This window comes from Macrosteles quadrilineatus, unplaced genomic scaffold (assembly GCF_028750875.1).
Source record: "Macrosteles quadrilineatus isolate MER2022 unplaced genomic scaffold, UCM_ALF_1.0 Scaffold_1__1_contigs__length_201487025, whole genome shotgun sequence".
In the NCBI taxonomy this organism is placed as follows: Eukaryota; Metazoa; Arthropoda; class Insecta; order Hemiptera; family Cicadellidae; genus Macrosteles; species Macrosteles quadrilineatus.
The window spans coordinates 122587954-122613306 of record NW_026542594.1 but is presented as its reverse complement, the minus strand read 5'-3'; the positions used below and the strand labels follow the sequence as shown (position 1 = coordinate 122613306).

Genomic DNA, 25353 nt, shown 5'->3' with positions numbered 1-25353 from the left:
ATCTCCTCACGACCGCGGGATATGTTCATATATTGCCGTATTCATGGAAGATGATAATTATGTCCTCACAACCGCGGAAAATAGTCAGAATTTTGCCCCAATCGCGGGAGACGATTACGATGTCTACACGGCCGCAAGGGATTATAAGAGGGTTACCGTGTTCGCATACAAATACCATTTTTTTCCCAATATTTGGCGCCCCCCAAAAAAGCCATTTGCCTTGCTCCCTACGCACGTGACTACGGTGCCTATTCGGTAAATCGACCCTGAACACGAGGTGCATTACCGGTTGATGATTAGTCATGACTGACCTGTGTCGGAGGTTGCCCCTCCACCCTCCTTATCTTGACTCTGATTTGTTTTTTCTGGTTGAGAATGTGGATATAGTTCGGCCGCTTAGAAAACGACCTGCGCGCTAATGCTAAACCAATGCTGGAGGAGGTCGTTTTCTAAGCGGCCGACCTATAGTAGTATTGTAAATTATATTGGATCTGAAGGACAGCTGTTCATTTATAGTCAGGGTGTAGTTTTGATGCTTTATATCTTGAATTTTTCTATGGCATCCATTTGTCTGCCTTCACTCCACAGATGCATGATTTCTAAATTACTATGTAGGTCGGTGTAGAAAATCATAACATTAGTCTCATACATCAATGACATTAGTGTTTAACGTTTAACCTGAACAGCTGTCGTTATTTAAATAACAGGATCAATTGACGCAACATGGAATTTAAACTTTTTAATATTACGTAGGCCTACCTTAGACTCCTACTAATCATGGTGGAAAGAAAAAACATAGGTGTGCTATTCCTGTCATATGCTGACGTCACCCAGATTGCAAACAAAGATTCACCTGATTTTATTGCCATATAAGTATACATTTGTTTTTATTTTTTTGATATTGTTTTTATAATCTTTCTAAATGGTGAAATAGTGTTTGCAATCTGGGTGACGTCAGCATATGACGGGAATAGCACACCAATGTGTTTTTCCTTCCACCATGACTACTAATGTATAGTATATACTAGTTATAGGTCTTATAGGTCAATAAGTTACTATATGGGAACTGGTTGTGAGATGGCTGGAAATGGTCATGAAAATCAGTCATAATGCACAGAGGTTATATTTTATTTTGTGTGATATTCTTTTGTTTATTGTATGGTACTTTTTTGTATAATTTTTCCATTAAGTATATAATTTATTAAGTACAGTTGTTGTGTAAAATTCAGCCTAAAAGAAACCAATAATGCATCATGGTCATATATTAAGTAACTGGTGGGATTGCCTTGTTTTATGTATGTTGCTTGTTGCTCAAAGTTGACTGTAGTTTAAATATTTGTTTGATGTATGACCTCTCCCAAGTAGCACACATCATTGGCCCAACGCTGGGAAATGGTCGGTAGGGTTGGGAAATGGTTGGCGGAAATTTTAACGATTTGCCAATGTTGGCCCAACAACAGAAACTTGTATTCGTTGGCCCTACAAAGGAAAGAATCGTTTGGCCTTCCTTGGGTTTAAGTATAAAACATTCTAAAACACATTTTAACAAATTGATTTATTTAAAAGAACATAAATGTTATGGCAGCAGAATATAAGACAATATTTGAGAAAATTGGTTCTATAATAAATGTAGTCAGATGATGTTGTGATACTAGTTACAGTGGGGAACACCTGCTTAACATATAATAATAATCATAATGATGCAATATTTTAATTTTTTATAATATTCTTTAACTTATTTGAGCAAATTTTTAATAGTTTAAGGGAAAAGATTAATCAATCATATAACAATCAATTATAAAAGTACTAAATGGTAATTAAATAATCTATATTCAAATACCAGTATCCTCTCCAACTACCAGAAAAACAATTCAACTACTTAGATTAACAAAATCATATTATATACTGTGGGTATAAAAAATATTTTAAGTAGGCTATTGTGACCTTTGCAACTGTCGGCTACTCTTTGACCACTTCATCTCTTCATCACTTCAACTCTCATAATCATCAATTACAGATAGCTCAGAGGTAAGGTATGAGGCTAATAAGACAAAGGTACCGTCTGGGCAAATAAAATTTGGTTTTTTTTCAAAATTAGTTTTTATGAACTATTTAATCAATTTACTCAACTAATAATTATGCTTTTCATACTAAATCTTTATTATTTTGTGTTTTTTATGTTTAGGCCCAATGGGATGGTTGGCCCTTTGTTAAAAATTTGTTGGTTGGTCAACCGTAAGACTTAGTGGCCAACCATCGACAGAAACGTAGGGCCAACCATTTGCCAACGATTTTTGCTACTTGGGCTAGCTCCTGCAGTCAAAGTTTAAGATTCACAGACGTACACTACTTATTATGAGAGATGTTTACTTCAGCAGTCAGCACATTTAACACAGTTAAAATTATAAACTCATTGTTATTTGGAAGATTGTATTATGCTAAAATGTGCTGACTGCTGTTAAACGTTTTATGCTAAAACGTTTTATGCTGTTAAAGCAACTTTACTACGAACTGGGATTCAGATATCTTACACTCAATGGTGCTTAGGAATACAGTGACTTAATATTTTTTTTATTGTTAAAAACTTTAAAGCTGGAAATGAATTTACTAATAAATAACCAAACTTTCTTCCCATTCCCATAACTACCAAAACACTTACCATGTTCTGAATGTCTTCTTTCTTGAAAATGTGTCTTCACTAGTTCAATCTCAAAAAAACTTAAATGAATGTAACCAATCTTCTCGGTTGATTGGGAAAACAAAAAAACAAATGAAGGCGATCAACAAGGAATACTACTTTGGCCAAAAATACTTATAACAACTATAACGGGGTGCAGCTGGTTCTACCACACACTGGTTTAAAGCATAATAATGTATCAAGCATCATTGACAATGCATGTCAAAATTCAGGGGAAAACGTATTACTCTACTTACTGGGTTAATCAATTCACAACTTTCTATCATGATACTCATATAAATATGGTATTTTCTGACTAGTAACATCAGTTGGAAAATAATGATGAAACATGTGCAGGTTTAACATAATGGAGTCATTATCAAAAAAAATCTTTTGAACAGGAATACTAAAAGTAAAATAAATGTTTAAAAGCATCAAGACAAATATTTAGTTAGCGTAACAGCCGTCTACCACTGAAAGCATCTTTGTGCTGGAAGCTAGGCACAGCAAAGAGTGTGTATGTAGAAGATGTATTTATAACTTACAGCAATTCTCTCCTCTAGAGGCTTCTCATACAGTTTGAAGTATTCCTCCTTGATGTCTCCTAGATCGATCTCAGATCTTCCAACAATAATTCGGACCAGTTTCCTGTCCTTGGTACCAAAACCAGCCATGGCATCTTCAAGCTGCTCAGCAAAGAACTTGGTTTTGTTCTGCACACTTTTGACTAAAAAACATTTACACAGTTAGGTCTCTACTTATTTGTTTGAGCCTCTCTTTTTAAATGGCCTAGCTGAAGTGGAATAGATGGGTGAAGCATATCAATCTAAAATCTGTGGCAACAACCTATCTCTGCTCGGTTGGTCGGCCTTAACCCAATTTTCCGAAATACGGTGGTTTTCAAAAAAATCTACAGGATTACATTAATATGTCAATTGTATTATTATTATATTTTTATTTAATATTTCTTTCTGCTTACATTGATACCAATCTCAACTCGCTAAAATGAAATTTACCCAACTTTTCAATAACTTGAAAAAACTCAGTTTTGACGTTTTGGGATCGTCGTCAGCTGGATTGACTAACAGCTATAAATATTATTTACTCTAACTGCCATAATATTTTTGTACTTATACTACTGGGGTTGTTGGTGTTACAAAATGAAACTTTAGAATCTTATCTTTCGATTGGTGGGTATAGGTATTAGTATTAGTATAAAGTTTAGGCTCCATCATAAATGTTTAATCAGCGTTACAAAATTTTTGGACCCGAACCGAGGGAATCGGTCGTTGGCCACTTTAAGGCTCACCCATCAACCGACCATTGGCCACTCAGAGGGTTAAATTACGCTAAACGAATATCTTCAACAATCTATTCTATTATTATTGTAAGCCAAGATAGCATATTATTATCCACACATGAGTTGTGTTACATGAGATGGCACTGCAGATGTACCTATAAGGTTACCTGAGCTAAGTCTACTGTGTATGTTTTCACAATTACCAATGGTCAGATAGCCAGCCTCCAGACTGCCCTCAGCCTCCTTCTCCACCGCCTCCTCTATCGGAGTTCCTGTGAGTGTCTGGTACTCCTGGAATATCCTGCGCAGCTGCGGATACGAGCGCTGCACCAGCACAGAGTTGAACACTGACTCATCAGTACCCCACTGGCCCTCACCTAAACATTTTGTCAGAGACCACTTTAAGATTTGTTTAACAGATAATTTTTTAACATTTCTACCTTTTGTAATGAACAATCTTTGAAAGGTAATTAAAATGGTAACCAATATTATCATACAAATTAAAGAAAGCTGGAATCTTCTTTATACTTCATACAATAAGGATTTGACTGTGACATCCCTTTTTAACCCACCTTACTTAAAAAAAATTTATGATTGAGGTGTAATTTTAAATATTATGATCTAGCAGAGAAAGAAATTATAATTTCTGTTAGGGCCTCCTAGCCTTTGGCTTATTCCTAGAGGTCACTTTCAAAGGTCCAGTGTTGCTGACCAACTTTTTATAGGGGTTTTTAAAATGTGTATTATAATTTAACTGCAGTTGATTTGTTTACCACAATCAGATTTTATATAGGAGAAGGAAACAAAAGAGTTGATTTAAATTAATTTTATATGGTATATTTTTAGACTTAATGAGGTAAACCTACTGTAGGTAAACTACTCTTTATGGTAGGCCTATAGATCAACAATTGATATGTTTAAATATTGCAAAATACAATGGTAGTAATGTTATAATTGTCCTAAACAAAGATACATATTATTTTTATTTTCAAAAGATGATGTTTTTCTTGAATGTAAATTTTTTAGCCATGAAGTAGTCTTTAAAAGGTACAAGAGTATTGCATTATTTGCTATGCCTAGGAGACGAATATTCAACCCTATAAAAATGTTCAATTTGCCCACAGGCTGGGGCTGGTCCAGCCAGACTCTCGGGGCCATTGCCTGGACTTTAGGGTTGTAGGCTACTTGCTCCCCCCCCCTTCCCACAAGTGCTGTATTTAGAGTACTTGCAGACCAATGCCAAATTAGCCCATGTTGACTGCCCTTTAGGTGGAACTTTCCCGCGATCGCGGCTAAATCGTGAATATCTCTAGCAATCGAGGAGACACATCATCTTCACCCGCGGTCACAGAGAAATCCTGAACATATCCCGTGATCAAGGGGTCATCATCATCGTAACAAGTGATCGCGGTGTTTTTGTACAATACCGCAGCGGTCCTAGACTACGTCCTACTTGTAAAGCCAACACTGCCTCCCGCCACTCATAATTCAGTAACATTTAATATTTATTGAAGGGTTTCATTGCAGACTTTGTGTATTTAATTGTAATGTAAAGTTGATAACAAATTAACTTAAGCTTTGTGCCAACACACTTTTTAAGGTCAGTATTAGTAACTGATCCTGATCAAAATCAGATATTGGTATCAGTAATGTCGTCAACAGTCGAGCCCGGTCATCCGAAAAGTGGCTGAAAAAGCCGATTACTGGCGTTGACGCGATAGCGAGAGACGACCAGCTATGACGCCGAGATCGCAGAATATGGTCACAGATTTTTCTACAATTGTACGAGATGATCAAAACTACATAGTAAAAAATATGTGTGAACATGGAAAAATGCAATGTTATCTTCGCTACATACATACAAAGATCCGTCTATTTTTATCAATTAATTATGGGTGAAATGAAATGAAATAATGAAATGAAATGAAATGAAATGAAATGAAATGAAATGAAATGAAATATGCTTTATTGTCTTTTGAATTTGTACAAATCATCGACAACGTCAAGATACAGCTAAAATTATAGCATAGTCAGGTAATTAATTAATAAAATACTTATAGCTAACTTAACAAAGGGAGACATATTATAATACATATTCTAAATGAATAATTACAACTGAAGAATCTTATTCTTAAAAAAATCTTCCAAACTATAAAATGGGTTATTGGTCAGCCAACAATAAAATTTACTTTTGAAATCCTTTATATTGTGTAATTTAATTATGGATTCAAGAAAGTTGTACACTTTAAGTGATAAAACTATGTGACTATTTAGAGTTTTACTTAAACGATGGAATTCTATTGTGGTATGGTTCTTATTTCTGGTATTATGATCATGAGAATGGTTTCTAAATTTTAAAAGATGTTGATTTTCCAAGATATAAACTATTAAGTCATAAATATAAACGTTAATAATAGTAGGGATTTGAAGATTTCTAAAAAGTGGTTTGCTGTGGTCTCTTGAGCCTTTATTAGAGATAACTCTAACTGCTTTCTTTTGCCAAACAAGAATTTCCTCTACCCTAGCACAATTGCCCCAAAAAATTAGCCCATACCTGAAAATGGATTGAAAATATGAAAAATATGCTGTTCGGACATAATTTAATGGAATGCATTTTTTCAGACGACCTAGTAAAAATATTACACGAGAAAGTCTGGTATTTAAATAGTCTATATGAGAATCCCATGTTAGCTGACTATCTACATATATTCCCAAAAACTTTGCTGAAAAAGTGGTGTATCTGTGAAAGCAGTTTGACAATATATTTACAGCAAATTATATTGTTTTCCAGAACTATTTTTAATTTGTAATATATTAATTAATTGTAAATCAAATAAATTTATGGGTAGCCTAGCAGAATGTCAAGCTAATCACCATACTGGGAAAATTGGGAACTGTGGTAGAATTTGGAAGACCAGACTTAAGCTAGTGAATTGTTAGTAGATTACGTAAATTTTGATTGGGAGCGAGAAATTTAAATTTTGGAAGAATCACTACCAATAGCCACCAAGTGTCTTGTTCATTTATTACCATAGAGCAGATGAATATTATATGCTCTATGTTCATTACCCAAAGGAAGAAAAACACGCCATTTCTCACAGGCCTCCTTGTATTAGAAAAAATCATTTCGTAACATCAAAGTGAACTTTAAAAACCTGTTGATTAATTTTTTTTAACTGTCCATCAAATTTATTAAGTAGGTATAGAACTTGGATTTCTTTAAAGAAAAGTGTAGTATGATTGAAGATCCGTACCAGCATCAACAAGAGCCTGGGCATCAGCCACAGCGGCCTCTGGGTCTACTTCTGTGTCTTCATCTCTGTTGGCCTGTAAACATACAACATATATAATACAATGATTTAACTTTTAGACAGGTGTAACCCATTTCAGGGTGTCCACAAAAAATTTGTCATTAATTTCCATGACTTTCCATGACTATCCATGACCATTTACCATTGATTTCCATGACTCACGGACTTTACACGCAAATTATAATATAACATACACACACAAATAATACAGCCTGGACATGTTATTTTGCAGAAAATACTGAAATATGTAATAACAGATAACAATGGAATACAATAGGTACAACAATGAACTAAAACAAACCGAAAACTCATAAAATAATACAACTGTAATAAATTGAATTGTCGAACATTTGTGAAAAATCCTGAAAAATGCTACAACAGTCCGGGTTACGGCTGACTAGAGCATTGAATGGTCCCCTCAAATCCATCCATAATTGGAAATTTCCATGACTTTCCATGACTTCTTGCTTATTTCCCTGACTTTCAATGACCAAAATTTTTTTCCATGACTTTCCATGACTATCCCTGACTTTCCAGAATGTGGACACCCTGCATTTGCATCGTCTTATTTATTTTTCCTACAGTTATCTAACAATGTTATTTACAATTCCTACAGTTTGGTGAGTCGGTGGCTCAGTTGGTAGTGTCGCGGACTTCGGGCCCAAGGCATCGATGTCGTGGGTTCGGATCCTGGTCACTGCCACAAACTTTTATCAGTACAGTTCACCTTTGTACTGTGCCGGCTCACCCCTTGCTTTGCTGGATACGTTCCACGCACAGATCTGTAGTCTATGTGGACGGGCAAATGCAAGGTTAAAAAGAGGCAGCCAACCTCTTAAAAAAAAAAATTACATGTTCTCTCACTGATTTGAGAAAGCAAAGTGGCCAATTCGCTCATCAGTGAGACAATGTTAACATTGTCTCACTCCAGATTTACAACGTGAAAACACTAAATAGTGAGCGCGTAGCATGCAGATAAGGTCGTATGCATGCGAAATACGTTGGCAGCACTGGCTGTAAATCAGCTGGTCAGCTTTGTACTGTTGTATTTGTCACTTCACATTATATGTCATATTAAAAGTTCACTTCTGTGTAAAAATAGGTTAGGTTTCTTTACCAATTTATTTGTTTTATGGTAACTGTAGGAAAATATAATGTGTAACTCGAGTGTAAAGTGCAATTGTCTCACTCGAGAAACCATTCCTCACTATCCTACGGCTCGTGAGTAAGGATTTCTCTCGAGTGAGGCAATTGCTCACTTAGCACTACTAGTTGCCCAAATAACTATACCAAAAATACCAGTATCACCGAAACATTAACACGTTCACTGCGTTGTATATTTTCCTGCATTAAGTTATTCCAATGGTGCGTTACGAGATCTATAGGTCTCGTCCGCTATGATTACCCAGGTGCGATACGAGACCCCGAAATTACGTTGCGCAGTAATCTATTGCGCATCATAACCTCGCAAAGAAAGGAGAGAGAGCGCTGAATGTTTGTTTATGTGAACCAGTACAATGTTGACTCTCTTCAGCTAGCCCAGGAAGTGAATGTGACTTCATTGTACGAGACCCCGAGATCTCGTACCGCACAGCTGTAATAGTTCATTATTTATTGTATTTATTCTTTTCCTACAATAACAAATTAAGAAAAATATGTGTTATCTGTTTATTTACGAATTCCTAAATTGTAACCGTAGTAAAATATATATTTTATCTTTCTATTATCACTTTTTTATATTAATGCGTTTTGTTACGGCTGATTTCAGGCTAAATAAAATACAAATTAAATATGTGTACAAATTAACTGTATTTATTTCATTAAATTTTGTATTTCTTTCGTGATAATTTTGGGGTTAGGCAATTACCTCGAGTGCGGGCCACAGTGAGTCAAATGGGCGGGGGGAAGGGGTGGGTAACCTTGAAGCTATATTTAGACTTGCATCGCTTCCCTAAAGGGCTGGGAAAGGGAATTCCAATCGCAAAACCATGATACAAAGTTTTTTATCGGAAATTCCTTGTCCGGTTTGACAATTATTTAGCATTGATTTTTGAATGATTTAGTAGGGACCAGGATAAATATACGATTTAATATCATGATTTGCTTTCTTACATCAAAATACAACATTGCACAATCGTGATATTTTAGTTCATTTACCAATGACCTTTATTACGCATCCGTTAGTGCTGTTTCAGAAGAGAAACACGTCGATAATTAAAAATAATTTATGTTCCCGTAGTTAAAACAATTATTATGTAAACCTATAAAACATTAGATAACTCATAAAGATAACAACATAAAAACGCCATTATTCTTTCTCTTTGTTCTTGAATTATTTCTTGGGTTTCCTTCTTTCATCCAAAGGTTGCCATAGTTACTACTAATCACTCCATTCGTGCCTCATGTGGTGCTTGAAACAAGTGAAACAACTACTTTTGATACGAGACCCAGAGGTCTCGTATCGTAATAAAGTAAAAGTTTATTACTTCAGTGCGTTACGAGATCTATTTATCTTGTTCATTTCATATTTACTAGTTGATACATAAAGAAAAATGCATTATAAATGTACAAGTTTCATTTCTTTACGATAACTGTACGCCGAAATATCGATGTCGTAACTTTAGGAAAGAAGCCAAACTATGGGTCCCGCACTACGGGCTAGGTACGATACGAGACCTCGGGATCTCGTAGCGCAGTGAAAAAGTTAAAAAGAAATTAAATATATTAGACTATTTTTTTATAATGTTTTATAGTATTTTATAGCTGAAAATAATAATAAAATGTATAATCCATATATAAAGCCCAAAGTACCCATGAACTTTTGAGAAACTATAAGTCACAACCATCGATGTATAATAACTCCCTGGATTGCGCGCTCAGGTTGAAGTAGGTCTCGGAAAACGGTCCGTCGCTACCTCGCTCTGTCCGCGAGGAGTGGGGATAAAGGCATGAGTCACCCTAGTGGCGAGCGTCGCGCCCGCTCTCGCCGTGTATTGCTATGTTGTGGAAATATTCCGAGGATAATTGATTTTTATAAGCAGATATAATTATCTACGTACTTGCTCACACTTTATAGACTATGTGTCAAAAGTAAATATCATAAGAAATGTAGTGGTGATATAAAAGAGATAGATTTATTTATATTTGAACATTAACCAGAGCAAAGTATATCACAATAATTATTTGATCACACATGCATGTCATCATTTGCTTAGACTGTGCAATAATGTAATGCAAAATATATATTTAAGAATATATATTTTGTTTATATTATAATATGTTTCTTTGTCATACTGTGATTAACGTGTTTGGAAATAATATTATGTTGCTAAATAAAATGAATGTATAATATTTAATGCCAATATCTCAAATGTATTCATTATTCTCACTGAAGTAAAATAATAACAAAATATTTTCTTAGGTATTAAATACTACTGTGAAATCCAACATTTATTCTTTGATTCAAAGAATTTCGTTAACTATAGACTACCGGTAAGCATTAAAATGCATAAACATACGCCTGTAAATTAAGTTACCATTTTTCGTAATGTAATGACATATTTGATGTAATATAATGATAATGAAATGCTAGAAACTCAGTTTCTATATCCCGTAAACTGATGTTGAGCCGGCCGAGGTCCTAGCGCCAATGCCGCGCCAAGCGATTTTATGCCTATTTTTAATCGCTTAAAAATGATACAAGCAGGCTCCGTATCAAAATACCCCCGCCGCAGCAAACCTGCAGACTAAGCGAATTTCAACTCGTCTGATTACATTTTTACTAAAATATTTCCATAAATAAGACATATTATTCCCTATTTAAATAACATTAGATTTAACGAGTGCTTAGGTTTGCTGCTACGGGGAAGATAAAAAGTGTTTTTTGACCATACGTCAATAGTATAGGATGAAATAAATAAATTTGCCAAATTTTATCAATATATACCCATAAACAAGTAAACTACAACAATTTTCATTTTCTCCATAAGAATAACATGGGAATTTTTAATTACACTATTTTTGAATTTTCTCCGTGACCGTTAGGCATACAACAGCGCTTCAATATACTAAATTATTTCTTTTTTTAAGCTCTACAAAACGGTTTAGAAAGAAATCGCAAAATTTTTTGTTTTTAGGTTCAAAAATGGGAAAAACCCATTTTTACCCCATAAAACCCCCCATAAACCCCCGTTCCCATGGTCCGATTATGCTGGATCGCGAACTCGTTCGAATAAACGTAGGTTTACACGTTTGTATCAAATTTCATCAAAATCGGATCATTTTTGCTCGAGTTATCGCGCTAACGGACACATATATATATAAATATATATATATATATATATATGAATTTGAACGGATGGTGTTTTTGGCCTCTAGGGACCTCAAAATGAAAAATTAAATCGGTCTCGGGTCCAGGTCTTACCATGAGTACTACGGTAATAGCTTATTCCCTATATGGGAAATTCGCTAAAAAGCTTCAAATAAAAAATAAAATTCATACTTTGATCTAAAACTTTGCCGCAGGAATTTTTTTCCTGACCAAAAAATAAAAAAGTTCCTCGCTTACTACATATTTCATGTTTTTAATGGAGTTAAAAAACAATCATTTGTTTTATTTTGCCTAAATAAATTATAAAAAATATGTTAATGTAAAAACTAACTACATAGTAATGAGCACTGGTTTTTCCAGAAAAATAATATATCAATTTGAAATTTTTATGTTAACAAATAAGTGTAGCAGAGCAGGTTGAGTGAATGTATGTTTGTGTAAAACAGAGAGGTTCATTCGGCCCGTCCGCCTCGGTATCCCACCAATTCGACTGGTGGGCACGGACCGTTTTTCCACCACCTAGCGCGCTATCCAGTAGAGTTATTATACATCGATGGTCACAACCCCATAAACCATATACTTAAAATGTTTGTCATGACGAGAAACCTTGTACAAAACTATCCATTCTTTCATAAATTGCCCTTAAAGGTTGTAATTGCTTTCCAAAGGGAACTTTCCATATGCCTAATGTTAAAAATACCTCAGTTGTACTTATTTGTATGTTATTCTTTCAGTTTATTACCTTATTAAAATCAGTTGTGATTATTTGTTTGTACTGTATTACTGTATTCTGTTTTGCTTATTTCAGCTTAACTTAACTAATAAATAGTTTTATTAATACTTATGAAGTCAAACAGGGTGAAGTCCGTGGGTAACAGCTAGTTATATATAATTATGTATTTTATATGTATACGGGAGCTCGCCCCGTGATCGAAGAAAACCCGACTAAAAGTATGTATTGTGCAAACTTCTCTATTTTCACCCCATGCTGTAAATAAAACATGTGATTGGAATTTCTTCAATTTGTTTTGATTTTTTGTTTATATTTTGTTGTTATTTCGTCACCAACATGGCAACCCATAAGGCCCAAATTAAATTTCAAAATTTTAAATTTATTTGTTGGAAAATATCTTGTCTGAAAAAAATATTAGATTATTTGTTATGTTGTTTTATAGTATTTCATGGCTGACGTACCAGTGCATCAGTCGTGATACTGTACATCACGGACTTGACGTAGGTAGTCGAACGTCATGCGATGCAAATGGGTTAAATAGATTTGATTACATAGAAAAGCAAGATCTTAAAACCTGTGGGTTTTCTTGGTTATACAATAAAATCAATAAATAATTAAGATAACTTTGTTGTATCTGAATTTTTTATCAATAAACTATAAAAACTTTGAAGTAAGATTTCTGTAAATTTTATAGATTTCAAAACGACTTACACATGTTTTTAGCTACTCCCCGAAGAAATCCCATATTACGACAAAAACCTAGTACCATTTTGTATTAATTATTCAGTGGCGGTTGTAGGACCTTGTCATGGAGGGGGCTAACGGGGGGCTTGGGGGAGCACCCCCCAAAAAAGCAGGGGGTCTGGGGTCCTCCCCCGGGGAAAATTTGGAATTTTCAAAGCCATTTGGTGATTTTCTAAAGCCATTTTTAACACCTAAAACAGTACCCAATTGTCCATACACTCCCATTTCACCTGTTGTTTGTCATGAGCAAGTAGACATTTAAAAAATTAAACTATGACGATTGTATTCATGAATTTCAAAACACACTGTAGACTAGACTTCAGCCATATCCTCTTAAAAGCCGTTTGGTGACTTTCTGTTTCTAAAAGCCATTTTTGACGTCTAAAGCTGTGCCCAATTGTCCAAAAACCTCCCATTTCACCCGTCCTGTTATATGTGATGCAAGCAAGTAGACACGTTTTTTTAACCTTATGTTTTTCTCCATTTCATAGATCTATCACAATGTGTATAATATCAAATTAAGTAATAGCATTTGCCTACATAAAATTAAACACTAGTGTTTATATAGTCAATGGTAATAGGCTACTGGTGCTACCGCTGATGGCTGATGCCTTGTTAAGAATTAGTAGCTAGCAGACAATTTGACAACTAGGAACATGAAATCAGCTGTTTCCCCGTCCTTGCTGTCGCGCTCTGCGCTCGCCTTTGCCCTAGCATGTCAACAGCTGACTGCTGTAAACATTGGATGATACGTACAACTTTCCATAACGTAATATTATTGTTTAATTCGTCGTGCTATTGCCCCACAAAGTTTATCTATGTGGAGCTTAATACTACTCCCGCCATCGCTTATTTAGTTTAATAAAAACTAAATTGATGTCTGTTTTATAACATTGCGTGTTTTAAGGACGAAATGTATAGTTAAATTTATTTATTCAGGGTGCAAGGGGGGGGGGGCATTAGCCCTTACTTGGAACCGCCACTGTAATTATTCTCTGAATTCTAACTTCCTCAGGTGAACTCTATCACTTTTCAAAAAATTAATAATCACCTACTTGACTTTCATTCAAAGTATTACATGTAACAAATTCACTAAGCCAATAATCAAAAAACTAACTTGTTGTTGTGTCACTTATTGTTCAGTGTTGTTGATAGATCTTTTTAGTTCGTTAGGTTGTTAGGTGTATTTTATTGGACTAAACCCTTAAAAATTCTGATACAAAACTATACAAAGCCAAATAGGCTATAAGAAGATTTATTCATAAATTCAGTTTATGGTTTTTTATTTGCCAAACATACACTAAATATTAGTAGAATATTGTCTTTAGGTCAAACTTACAGTGCAAAGTGAAACAAGAAGTTTCTTAAAATGGCCAGATGTGTCACTCTTGAGGTCATCCTCTAGGTCAGAGTCATAAACTGAAATCAGATCAGTTACCTACTATTAGCAATATTACAACACTGGGAAACATTACTGTTCCATCTCCTCATGAATAAATTAAATTATGTTAGATTTTCAAAGATAACCTATATATCAGTAGGACCTTGCTGTATTTGTACATTGGCCTAGACACACCAAATAACAGCAAAGGAGTTATCATTGAAGCAGAAAAATTAGCTAATCGTGACCAGCAACAAAGTTGTTTAGATCATCACACTCATTCTGCATTGATATTTTTTAAATGCCGGATCCTAGTTTATTATTTTAAGTAGGTCTAAATGCTTGCTATTTTAGGCAAAAAAAAAAAGCAATGAACCGTTTTTGGCGTAAAACATGGTTATATTTATATAAATATGTATCCATGTTTTTTGTTATTTCATGGTTTAAATATATCCAGAAACAAGTAAACTACAACAGTTTATTTATTCTCCATAAGAATAATATGGGCATTTTAATTTAATTTTTTTTCTTATTATCTTCGTACTGTTGGGCATACAACATTGCTTCAATGTACAAAATTATTTATTTTTTAAGCTCTACAAAAGAATTTAGAGGTAAATTATGAATTTTGTGTTTTTAGGGTAAAAAATGGGAAAAATAAATTTTTACCCCATAAAACCCTCCATAAACCCCCGTTCCCATAGTCTGATTATGCTGGTTCGCGAACTCGTTAGAATAAACGTAGGTTTACATGTTTGTACAAAATTTCATCAAAATCGGATCATTTTGCCTGAGTTATCGCGCTAACGGACACATAGGCCTCTATATCACTTCTATAGGCTATCATATATGGTGTTTTTGGCCTCTGGGACGTGAAAACGAAAAATTAAATCGGTCCCCGGTCTAGGTCCTACCATGAGACATACAGTAATAGCTTATTCCCTACATGGGAATTTCGCTAAAACAGCCTGTGTGTAATATAAATTATCAACTCGGTTCACTATAACCTATACTTTAACTTACCTAGTCTAACCTACCTTCAAAGAGTCCTTGGAGGCTAGCGGCCATCTTGGATAATTTCAAGCAGCTGCTGAAGAGTTAATTATCATCCAAAAATAGTTTTTAAACACAGAAGTGATTATAATGTGAATATCTAGTATACTGTGAGATTAGAAGTGTTGTTTGATGTTTTGAATGTATTTACAAGGGAAGCCATGGAAGCCAATGGCCATCTTGGATTCGCCTACCATAAGAGCAATGTTAATTTTGTTATTTTCAAACAGCCACTGAAGAGTTATTTACCACCTCAAAATATTTTTTCAAATACCAAAGTGATTGTAGTTTAAATATTTAGTATACTGTGAGATTAGAATTTGTCTTTGCAGTTTTTAATTGTTTTATGAGTTAGAACGTCTAGGCTCCAAGGACTCACGAATCAGAATAAAGTTCTACTTGCCTTCAACAAATGCCTTTTCTGTCATCAAACGCAATCTTTAGGTTTTACAGCAAGTTTGGTTAGGTTATGTTAGTTTTGAACAATTTCATTTTATGATAACCTTATAAGTTATCTTAATTTTGAAAGAGTTAAGAGTATTTTAAGGATATATCGTAAAAAGCTTAAGCCAAACTAAGCATGTATAGCATGGACTACACATAAAAAAAAACAACTACAAAGAAACTGGATGGATATCCAAATCCATCATGGCCACCTTCAGTAACATTCAGTTTAGTTGTCTAGAATCTAGAACGCAGTTTTGTTGTTTTTTCCCAAACTATTAATATGTTTATAAAATAGTGTACACTTTAATTAACCAATTAACTATTAGTGTGGGCCTGGTATTCACTTAAAATATTTTACAATCAACAGAAAATTTATAATTTATAACTATATCAAGTTTTTAGTGAGGAAACATTACATAAATTATTCAGTAGATTTACAAGCGTAAACTACAATTTAAACGGCCATAGGCTAGTTCCGTTAATATTTGTGAGGGTGAAGAAATTTTGTCACTATTATTTTCAGCTAAAAATCTAGTTTCTGGTGAGATATAAATATATATAGGTTCCCATGGTCACATTAATCACAATAATTACCGTTTTCTCACCTAAAGGGTCGGTTAAGAGAAGGTGTAACAAAACTATGTTTGTACTTACGTTTCTTGTACGTTTGGGATATAACCTTGATGCCGTAGTTGCTCAAAGTTCCAAGGATTTCGACCAGAGCTTCCTCGTCAGTGCCGACACCTGCCACGGCATCATGCAGCTCCTTGGCGTAGAACTCTGGCAGAGGAGTCATCAATGCCACAATTGCATCTTCAAAGTTACCACCAAGCTCACTCTTCAATGCATCTATCAGATCCTACACAGTACATTATTAAAAGTTAAATTTATTACTGTTATGACATGAAGTTTAAATCATATAAAGATATGGTAGTAGAATTAAATTTAAAGTTGAAATATGTTTGATTTCCTGAGAGGAATTAAAGCTGAAAGGTATCTAAGAAGGCAAAAGGGCTACGGCTATTCGTCTATTGCATTAGAAATTGTGAAGAATTCTAAGAAACAATTTGTTTAACCCTTTGATTGCTAGGCCAAGAATTCTTATTTTGTAAGAGTTATTGTTTGCCTTTTAACTCCATTACCTGTTGTTGAATTGTAACTGTATTGTATTCAATATTTTATTAATCATGCTAATTTGGAATAATAAGACTCTAACAAATATATAACAAAGAAAAGTCTTGGTATTTGCAGTAGGTAAAAATAAAAAAAACTGTGTTTTTGTTGTAATTTTTAATTTGGTGTAAGTTTTCTTGTAAATTGTAATGTTCTGATAGAATTACGGTATTTAAAAACCAAAATCTCATAAAATCGAAAGACATCTAGTTTACAGTGTAATAAGTTGAATTTAAACTTGATTTAGTTTGATAAGGTTATTATAATATAGCCTTTTTAGGAAAAAACCAGTTTGTCAGTAAAGCCTTAGTAACACCATTTATGATCACTGTTGTGGTTCAGCTAAAAAATATCATCTAATAAGTCCGTGACTAGGGATGAACGGATCTCGAAATTTCGGGAAATTTTAAATCTCGTTGAGACAAGATTCTATTTTGGTCGGGATTTTTTTTGAGACGAGATAAAAAAACGCCTGCAGAAAGTCAATGCAATACCCGTAATACAGGAGCGTGTTTATGTTGCGTTACCTTTGCGAAGGCGTTTTTATTTAATTATTAATTCTTTAGATGTAAATATTGCTTTAATTGTTTTATAATTTTGTGTTTGTTTTGACATAGCAAATTATGAGAAGTTTTGTTAGTGTAAGCAGTGTAAGACATGTTTAACTACTGTAAACATAGCCAAAATAAGTCAGTCCAAATCAATCTAAAAATAACACAAGACTGAAATATTGTTACTTGATACTTTACTAGTAGGACTGTTGTTTTAGACTTATAAAATTTAGTATTTTTTAAGTTGAACTATATACTAACTGATATCTCCACGTTTCCAATGCCAGACAGGTACTTTTATTTTAATAAGTTAGGCCTAATAATATATTTTTTTATATTGATGTTTTGTAGCGAATTTCCTATATAGGGAATAAGCTATTACCGTAGTACTCATGGTAAGACCTGGACGCGGGACCGATTTTTTTTGTTTGTTTTGAGGTCCCAAGAGGCCAAAAACACCATCCGTTCAAATTCATATATATATATATATATTTATATATATATATTTATACATATATATATATATATCGATGGTTATAAGCACAATAGTTGTATGTCCATTTTGGTAAACTTTCGGAAACCGCAAAAACAAAGTTTGTATTATGGGGGAAACTTAAACTAAAACTGTTAAATGTTTGAAATAAATAAATTTTATTGGCCCCATTTATTAAAAATGCATCTACATAAATAGTTTTATCTTTATTCAAGCCACATTTTTACAAATAATTTGTAAATCAAACCATGTTGGACATACTATATGTGTGCACTTCTGAACGCGCAGATTTATGGACATGCTACGAGTGTGCAATACAAAAACTGCCCCTAGATTGGTTTTAGTAAGGAATGAAAAATTTAAACAACTGTTATCATGGGCGCCCCCTGGCTAAAAAAATAGAAATAAATTTAATACACATAATGTTCTGTGATCACTGGGGTTTTAAGGAATTTATAAAAGTATGTTCAAAATGGTCATGTCTAAAAAATGTTTTAAATTGATGTTTAAATCAAATAAGTAGTTGACTCACAGATGTAAAAATCTTTTATACTTTGTATACTTTCATACTTTAACAAAAGTATTCAGAAAACAAAACATAAACTTTCTTGGCTGTTATCTAGGCTTTATTCAACTATAATTATTTTTCTTTATAATTGTTTGGTTAATTGTTAATGTTGGCATAAAAAACGACGACTCCCTCAGGTGACTGTCCTTGATGCACAATGTACTATTTTGTTTTGGTTGGTTTTATGTATTACAAAATAGCGTAAAAATATGTTTTATAACACTATATTTTCAGATTTTTTCCCGGGGAAGGCTCCCAACCCCTGGAGGTTCGTTAGACCTATATATTGGGGTTGCCCCTGTTCCAAATTCTGCGGACGCCCATGACTGTTATTGTCTTACATTGTAGACTACTTTTATTTTTAACATTTTAAAAATAAAAATTACTTGGCCTACCAGCTATTCGAAACTTAAACACAAATATGCCTAAACGAAACATTAAACAAAGCACGAAATAAATCAGGTAGTGCCTTTTGTAAAATGGTACCTATACAGTACACACTGTATTTTGTTGAGTCAGTCTTTATGGGGTTTATTCAACAGTGCTGTCCTTTAGACACATTACTTTATTTTCTTATGAAGTTTTAATTTCTTTTATTTTCTCTGGTTTTTTTTAGCCTCCTTGGTTTTCTTAAACTCTCTTTACATTACTTCTTTTTCTGGTTTCTTGCCCTATAACATCTCTTCTACTGCGTCTCTTTCTTCTTTCTTTTTGGTAACTTCAGTGAGAGACTTGTTTCCTTCTTCTTCCTCTATGACGTAAAGTACAATATCTCTTACCGATGCGGAACTAGGGATTTCAGAGACAAAATGCGTGAATGCTTCTGGGATTACCCCGCTTTAAGTAGGTACATCAAATCCTTTTTCTTGGCGCTGGAAACCGGAATAGGCTCGGTGTACTTTGGACTGAGAAGTTGTTGTTCCCAGACAAATGGCGTCTCGGAATCCATTCGTACATCAAGAGTCAAAAACTCTATTTCCTTGTTAAGTTCGTACTTGTATAGAATTTCAAAAGGGTTTGCTTTTTAAAACCCAAACCACTTTACCTTTAGCCAATTCACGGATTCTTTTTTGGTGTTATGTTCTGTTGTGCACAGATGCTGTATGTCCTAAACCTAACCTAATTGTAAAATAAAATGTGGACATACTATAAGAGTGCACTTGAGATCATCAGATTTTTGGACATACTACAAGATAAAAAACAAATACCAGAGATAGTAGGCCTTGTATTTTCATGCACAATCATTGCAAGTCCAAAGATACTATATCTGTGCTCTAAAGGAGTTTTTCTCTGTTCAGCTGGTACTGCAATCATTGGACATGCTACAAGTGTGCAGGATAAAATTATATCATACCAAAGTGAACACTTTTATTTTGAGAATTTATATTAATTTTTCCTATTGTAATATGGACATACAATATGTGTGATCTGAAAGATGAAGACTACAGCTTTCCAAATATATAAAAATGTCAAAAGTGAAAAAAATTGGACATACAATGTTTGTGCATATAACCATCGATATATAGCTTACTTATATTATAAATCCGAAAGTTTGTGAGTTTGTGTGTTGCTCAATCATGCATAAACTACCGGACGGATTGGGCTTAAATTTGGCATGATGATAGCTCACATTCCCGATTAACATTTAGGCATATTCTTATCTCAAAAACCCTTTTGGGCCCCGCCCCAGTGGCTCTATAGTTCCCCATGTTAACCTTATGAGTATTCATAAAAAAACCAGTTATAATAACAAAACTGCAACATCTGTATTAAGTGTGATCGATGCTAGTGAAAGTACAAGTGAGCTCAATTGTTCCTCAATTGCAGAAGAAATTAACACATATATTTTAAATGAAAATGAAGAACCGAGAAAAGAGCTGTATGAAGCAAAAAACAAAAGCTCTTTTTATGTTTTGGAGTTGGAAGATCGAGTTAAAGAAAATGAAGAGATTATTGATTCCCTGAAAAAACAAATTGAAGATAATGAAAACAAACTTTCAAAACAAGTAAGACATTTGGAACAACAACTCAAAAAGGAAAAAGAGGCGAAGAGCTTGCTACTTTTACACTATGAAGAGAACATGAGAGCCAATCCTGGTATGAAAGAGTCAGCAGCACATCATAATAAATGTAACAGGTGTGATGTCTACAAACTAGAGGCAACAAAAATGGTAGAAACTATAAGGACACTAGAGACAGTCATACAATTATTAGAAAGAGAGAAAAAACAACCAAAAAAATTTTACCAAATGAAGGTGAAAATGGCAAATCTATCTGTCTTAACTGTTTTCCCCCTCTGGGTAGAACATCTGGGCCCTGTTTCATAAAACTACTATAGTCTAGTATTTACTAGTCCATGGACTAGTAATACTAGTGTACTTTACAAGTCTACGTTTTAAAAACCTACTAGTGTAAAATACTAGTTACTAGTGTAGGGACTAGTATTACTAGTGGTTTTTACTAGTGTAGACAGCAATGTGTTTCATAAAGTTTTACTCTTGTAAATTACACTGGTAAATACTTGCCATTTTCTAACAACCTCTCTACACCCGTATTATTTGAAGTAGACTAGTATTTTTGGAAAGAGAGTTATTTCATTACTCACATCATTTAAAAAAAATGAATTATTAGGTTCTTTTTGCAAGTGCGAATTGGCTCACGTTTGCAATTTAAGATAAAAATATATCTATGAGTGCTAAAATGATAATTCTTATTAGATATAAATTACAATCAATAAATGTGGCGTAGTACAAAAGAGTGAAATTGAATTTTATAATGTATGTACAATCGCCCTATTAGAATTAATTATAAGTTATCAATTTCTGTGAAATTTTAGTCTAATTTTACTTGAGTTAAATTTCATGGTTATATCAACTATTTAGCTATCACAGAGAAAAGATTTTTAAGCTTTGAGAGAAACCAAATTAAAACAGCATACCGTATTGCATACAAATATGTACAAAAATGTATCCAACATTGCAACATTAATCAGATTATTTTACACCCAAGGCTCTCGGTTTTATTTAAAGACATTTTAATGGGAAATAATAGTAAGACAATTTTAAAGAGGGGTTGCATTGTATTTTTTTAGGTGCTCATTATTTGTTTCCCTAAATAGCTAAAACCCTGTGATGTACTAACAATTTTGTATGCCTATATTTGATTTTTGGGCGTTGGACTGAACTGCTTATCATTAAAAAATTACTTTTAATCCATTTTGGTATTCTGAATTTGTTATTCAAAGTAATAAAAAATTAAATGTTGATTAGAGCTGTTATTTAAATATAAAACATGTAAAAGTTTAATTAATGGAACTAAAGTATAGTGAGTGGTGCGGATTTGAACCAGGGACCCACCACATGAGAAGCGAAAACTCTTCCTCTGAGCTACGCCCTGCAATAGTGCATATGCCATGTTTTACTATACTTGAAAACCTACTTCTCCATTGCTTGTAACGGCGTTGCAATTATTTGTTACATCAATAAACGTTTAGGCTTATTATTCATGGTTTGTAGACTCAAAATTAGAATATCACAGAATGGTTTTTAACCCAAATATTCTTATGCATTCGAATATTTGAAAACATAGGTTAGGGTACTTGAAAACGTTCCTAACAAAATGTCCTTATACGATTTAATTACATTCAAAATTTGAGCCTTCTTTTCTTTACTCATAGCAAGCATAGAATGCATAATAGTAAAAAATAAGGGGCTAAAATCAAACAATAAAACAAAAACAACACTTCTTGGACATGAAAACCGCCAAGATAGCAATAAAAAACACAGGATGCTTATATGTGCAGACAGTCATGGAAGGGGACTAGCTTATCATATAAATCATCTTTCCAAATCACACAAGGCTGTTGGAGTTATAAGACCAGGAGGTCTAGCAGAATCCATCCTAAATGATAAAAACATTGAAGAAGAGAAATTGGGTCCTGAAGATGTTTTGATAATTGCTTGTGGCTCAAATGACATTGCCCGTAATGAGGCAGAGAGGATGACAAACTTGGTAAACGACACTCTGCATAAATATGACAGCTCTAAAATAGTTTTAGTTGATTTCCCACATAGGCATGACTTAAAAGAATGGTCATGTGTTAATGAAGAAATTAGAAAATCCAATAATACGCTTAAAGTTTTAAGTCAGAAGTTTCCAAATGTGTCTTTGGTCAAAATAAGCTCAGCAGAAAGACATTTGCACACTCATCATGGGATGCATTTAAATCATAAAAAGAAGCAGTGGCTGTCAAAACATATCTGTGACGCTCTAGTAAGAAAATCTGACACAGAAGAGCCTGGTGTGTCTGTACCAGTGACGTCAAGGTGCCCTCAGAAGCCAGGAGATATGAGTCAACCACCTCCTCCAGGAACAGAGTTGCTGTCGGGAAACTCCACCCCACCGGCTTCAACGGTTCATCGACAACAACCAGACCCACCCATAGATGTTATACATTTTACTAGCTGTGATGAAATTAGCTTAAGTAAGTTCAGTAAATGTAAGAATGATTTAATGAATAGTAGTATTACAAAAGGGAAAAAAACAAATAGTTTTACAGGTAATAAAAATAGTAAGAATGTGCACAAAAAAAAATGCTGTAACAATTTATCACCAAAATTGTCAAAGCCTTCTGAATAAAGTTAATACATTGGAATTGATTGCACAAGAAATGAATTTAGATTTTCTTTGTGTAACTGAACACTGGTTAAAAGTTAATGAAATCAACATATGTTCAATTAGCGAGCTTCACCATGTCACTAGCTATTGCCGAACTTCTAGAATTCATGGGGGCACAGCAATTTTTTCTCGCTATGACCCATCATGTATCAAAGTAATGGATGATATGAATAAATTATCAGTTGATTTAGATTGTGAAATAGCAGTTGTTGAAATATTAAACATGAATTTATTGCTAGTGATCATATATCGTACTCCTAATGGAAGTGTCCAAAATTTTTTTAGCATCTTAGAAAAGTTACTAAGCCAAATCAATCGGCAGAAAAAACAGTCAATTGTATGTGGCGACTTTAACATGAACTTTCTTAGTAATGATAGTGACTCTGTAAACCTTATAAATCTTTTTAGTATGTATGGGTTGCATAGGACAATTTATGAGCCTACGCGAGGTGATAATTGTTTGGACAACATATTCACCTCATTAGAAAATAATTTTACAGCCTCTGTGGTTAATAAACATGTTAGTGATCACTTAGCTCAAGTTTTTACCTATAATTATAGCAGAGGTGCCCATCCCCCCTAAACCCAGAGGCGCAATCCCCCCCCCCAAGCCAAAGGAGTAGTCCCCCCAATTTATGTTGTCGTCTATTTAAACCTACCCTCCCCCCACCAATTTATCTGACAATTTCCCTTTACCTCATTAAACAAGTATTTAAAGTATTTAGTAAACTTGAGGTACAAAAAACAAACTTGCTGATTGAGAATCAAAATTAAATGTTTAATATGAAACGTCATTTAACAATACATATCTAAGTAATGGTTGAATTAGAAGTTTTTCAATTTACAAAATTCCGAATTAGTATTGTCAGCCAACATGTGCTCAGTATTGCTATAGACAACGTCTTCAACACGTTCAACAATAGGCCTATACTCGGTGAATTACTCTACTCCAACACAGTACTGTAACTGTACAATATATTAGGTGGATTTAATGTTTAGAGGGTATTAAGAATTCAAACAGCTTTAAGTGTATTAATAATGCTTTGGCAAAAAGTATCTTAATTGTTTCAAAATTATAGGCAGAGTCACGAAATAAGTCAGACTTGTTGCTCGCCACTTCCCAAAAATCCTACAAAAATCCTTCTACAAAAATCGTCGGGCAAAATACCATGTTACCAAGGTTTTTGTGACGAAGTAATCTTATAATTCATTTTGATAGCCCCAGGATTGCCTTTTATGACTAAAATGGTAGGAACGTATTTTGTCAGACAATCCGTTTGTACACAAAACACGAAACGATAACAGATAGGCCTATCAATCCACGCGTGTATATTGCCGCGGGAAGGACTGGAAGTAAACTGAATCAGGTTATGACGGAAAGACGTGGTCTCTGGATTGTCGTCTGCGTTATCAAAAGCTGATATTGGACTAATTGTAGTGACGGAGTATGTTGAAAATATAACGGGATTCATAATTGAGTTTTCCATTCAAAACTATTGACAATAATAACCAATTTATATGCTGGATATAAATGATGGTCTCGAAATTCTATAGCACTGCACGAAAGGAAATTTTTAAATACTTTGAGGAGTTTGAAATATATGAATACATAAAATTTGGGGACAGCACAACATTTTTGAGTGAAAACACTCAATTAATTATGAAAGCCATTATATTTTCAATACTCTTCTCAGTCACTATAACAATAGTCCAATATCAGCTGTTGAAAACGCAGACGACAATTCAGAGACCACGTCGGTCCGTCATAACCTGAACCCGATTCAGTTTACTTCCAGTCTTGCCGACGGCAATGTACGCGCGTGAATTGATAAGCCTATCTGTAATCGTTTCGTGTTTTGTGTTAAATGTTTGTAACGTATACTGACGACACCTCCAGAAGGGGATCTTTTGTAAA

At 34.0% G+C, this 25353-nt stretch overlaps 1 protein-coding gene across 11 annotated transcripts in view; it reads right to left on the bottom strand.

Moving 5' to 3' along the window:
• Positions 1-25353, bottom strand: part of LOC128984186 (annexin B9-like) — a 281946-nt gene that overhangs the window by 18456 nt on the left and 238137 nt on the right. For all 11 annotated transcript variants that reach the window (XR_008489985.1, XR_008489986.1, XR_008489984.1 and 8 more), the window contains 5 exons: positions 16631-16835; positions 14435-14514; positions 7232-7304; positions 4181-4354; positions 3223-3404 (listed from right to left, as the gene is read on the bottom strand). Coding sequence is in view for 7 of the 11 variants with exons in the window: in XM_054403524.1 (XP_054259499.1) it covers positions 3223-3404; positions 4181-4354; positions 7232-7304; positions 14435-14514; positions 16631-16835 (714 nt within the window). In the remaining 4 variants the exon portion in view is untranslated. The remainder of the gene's footprint in view (positions 1-3222; positions 3405-4180; positions 4355-7231; positions 7305-14434; positions 14515-16630; positions 16836-25353) is intronic.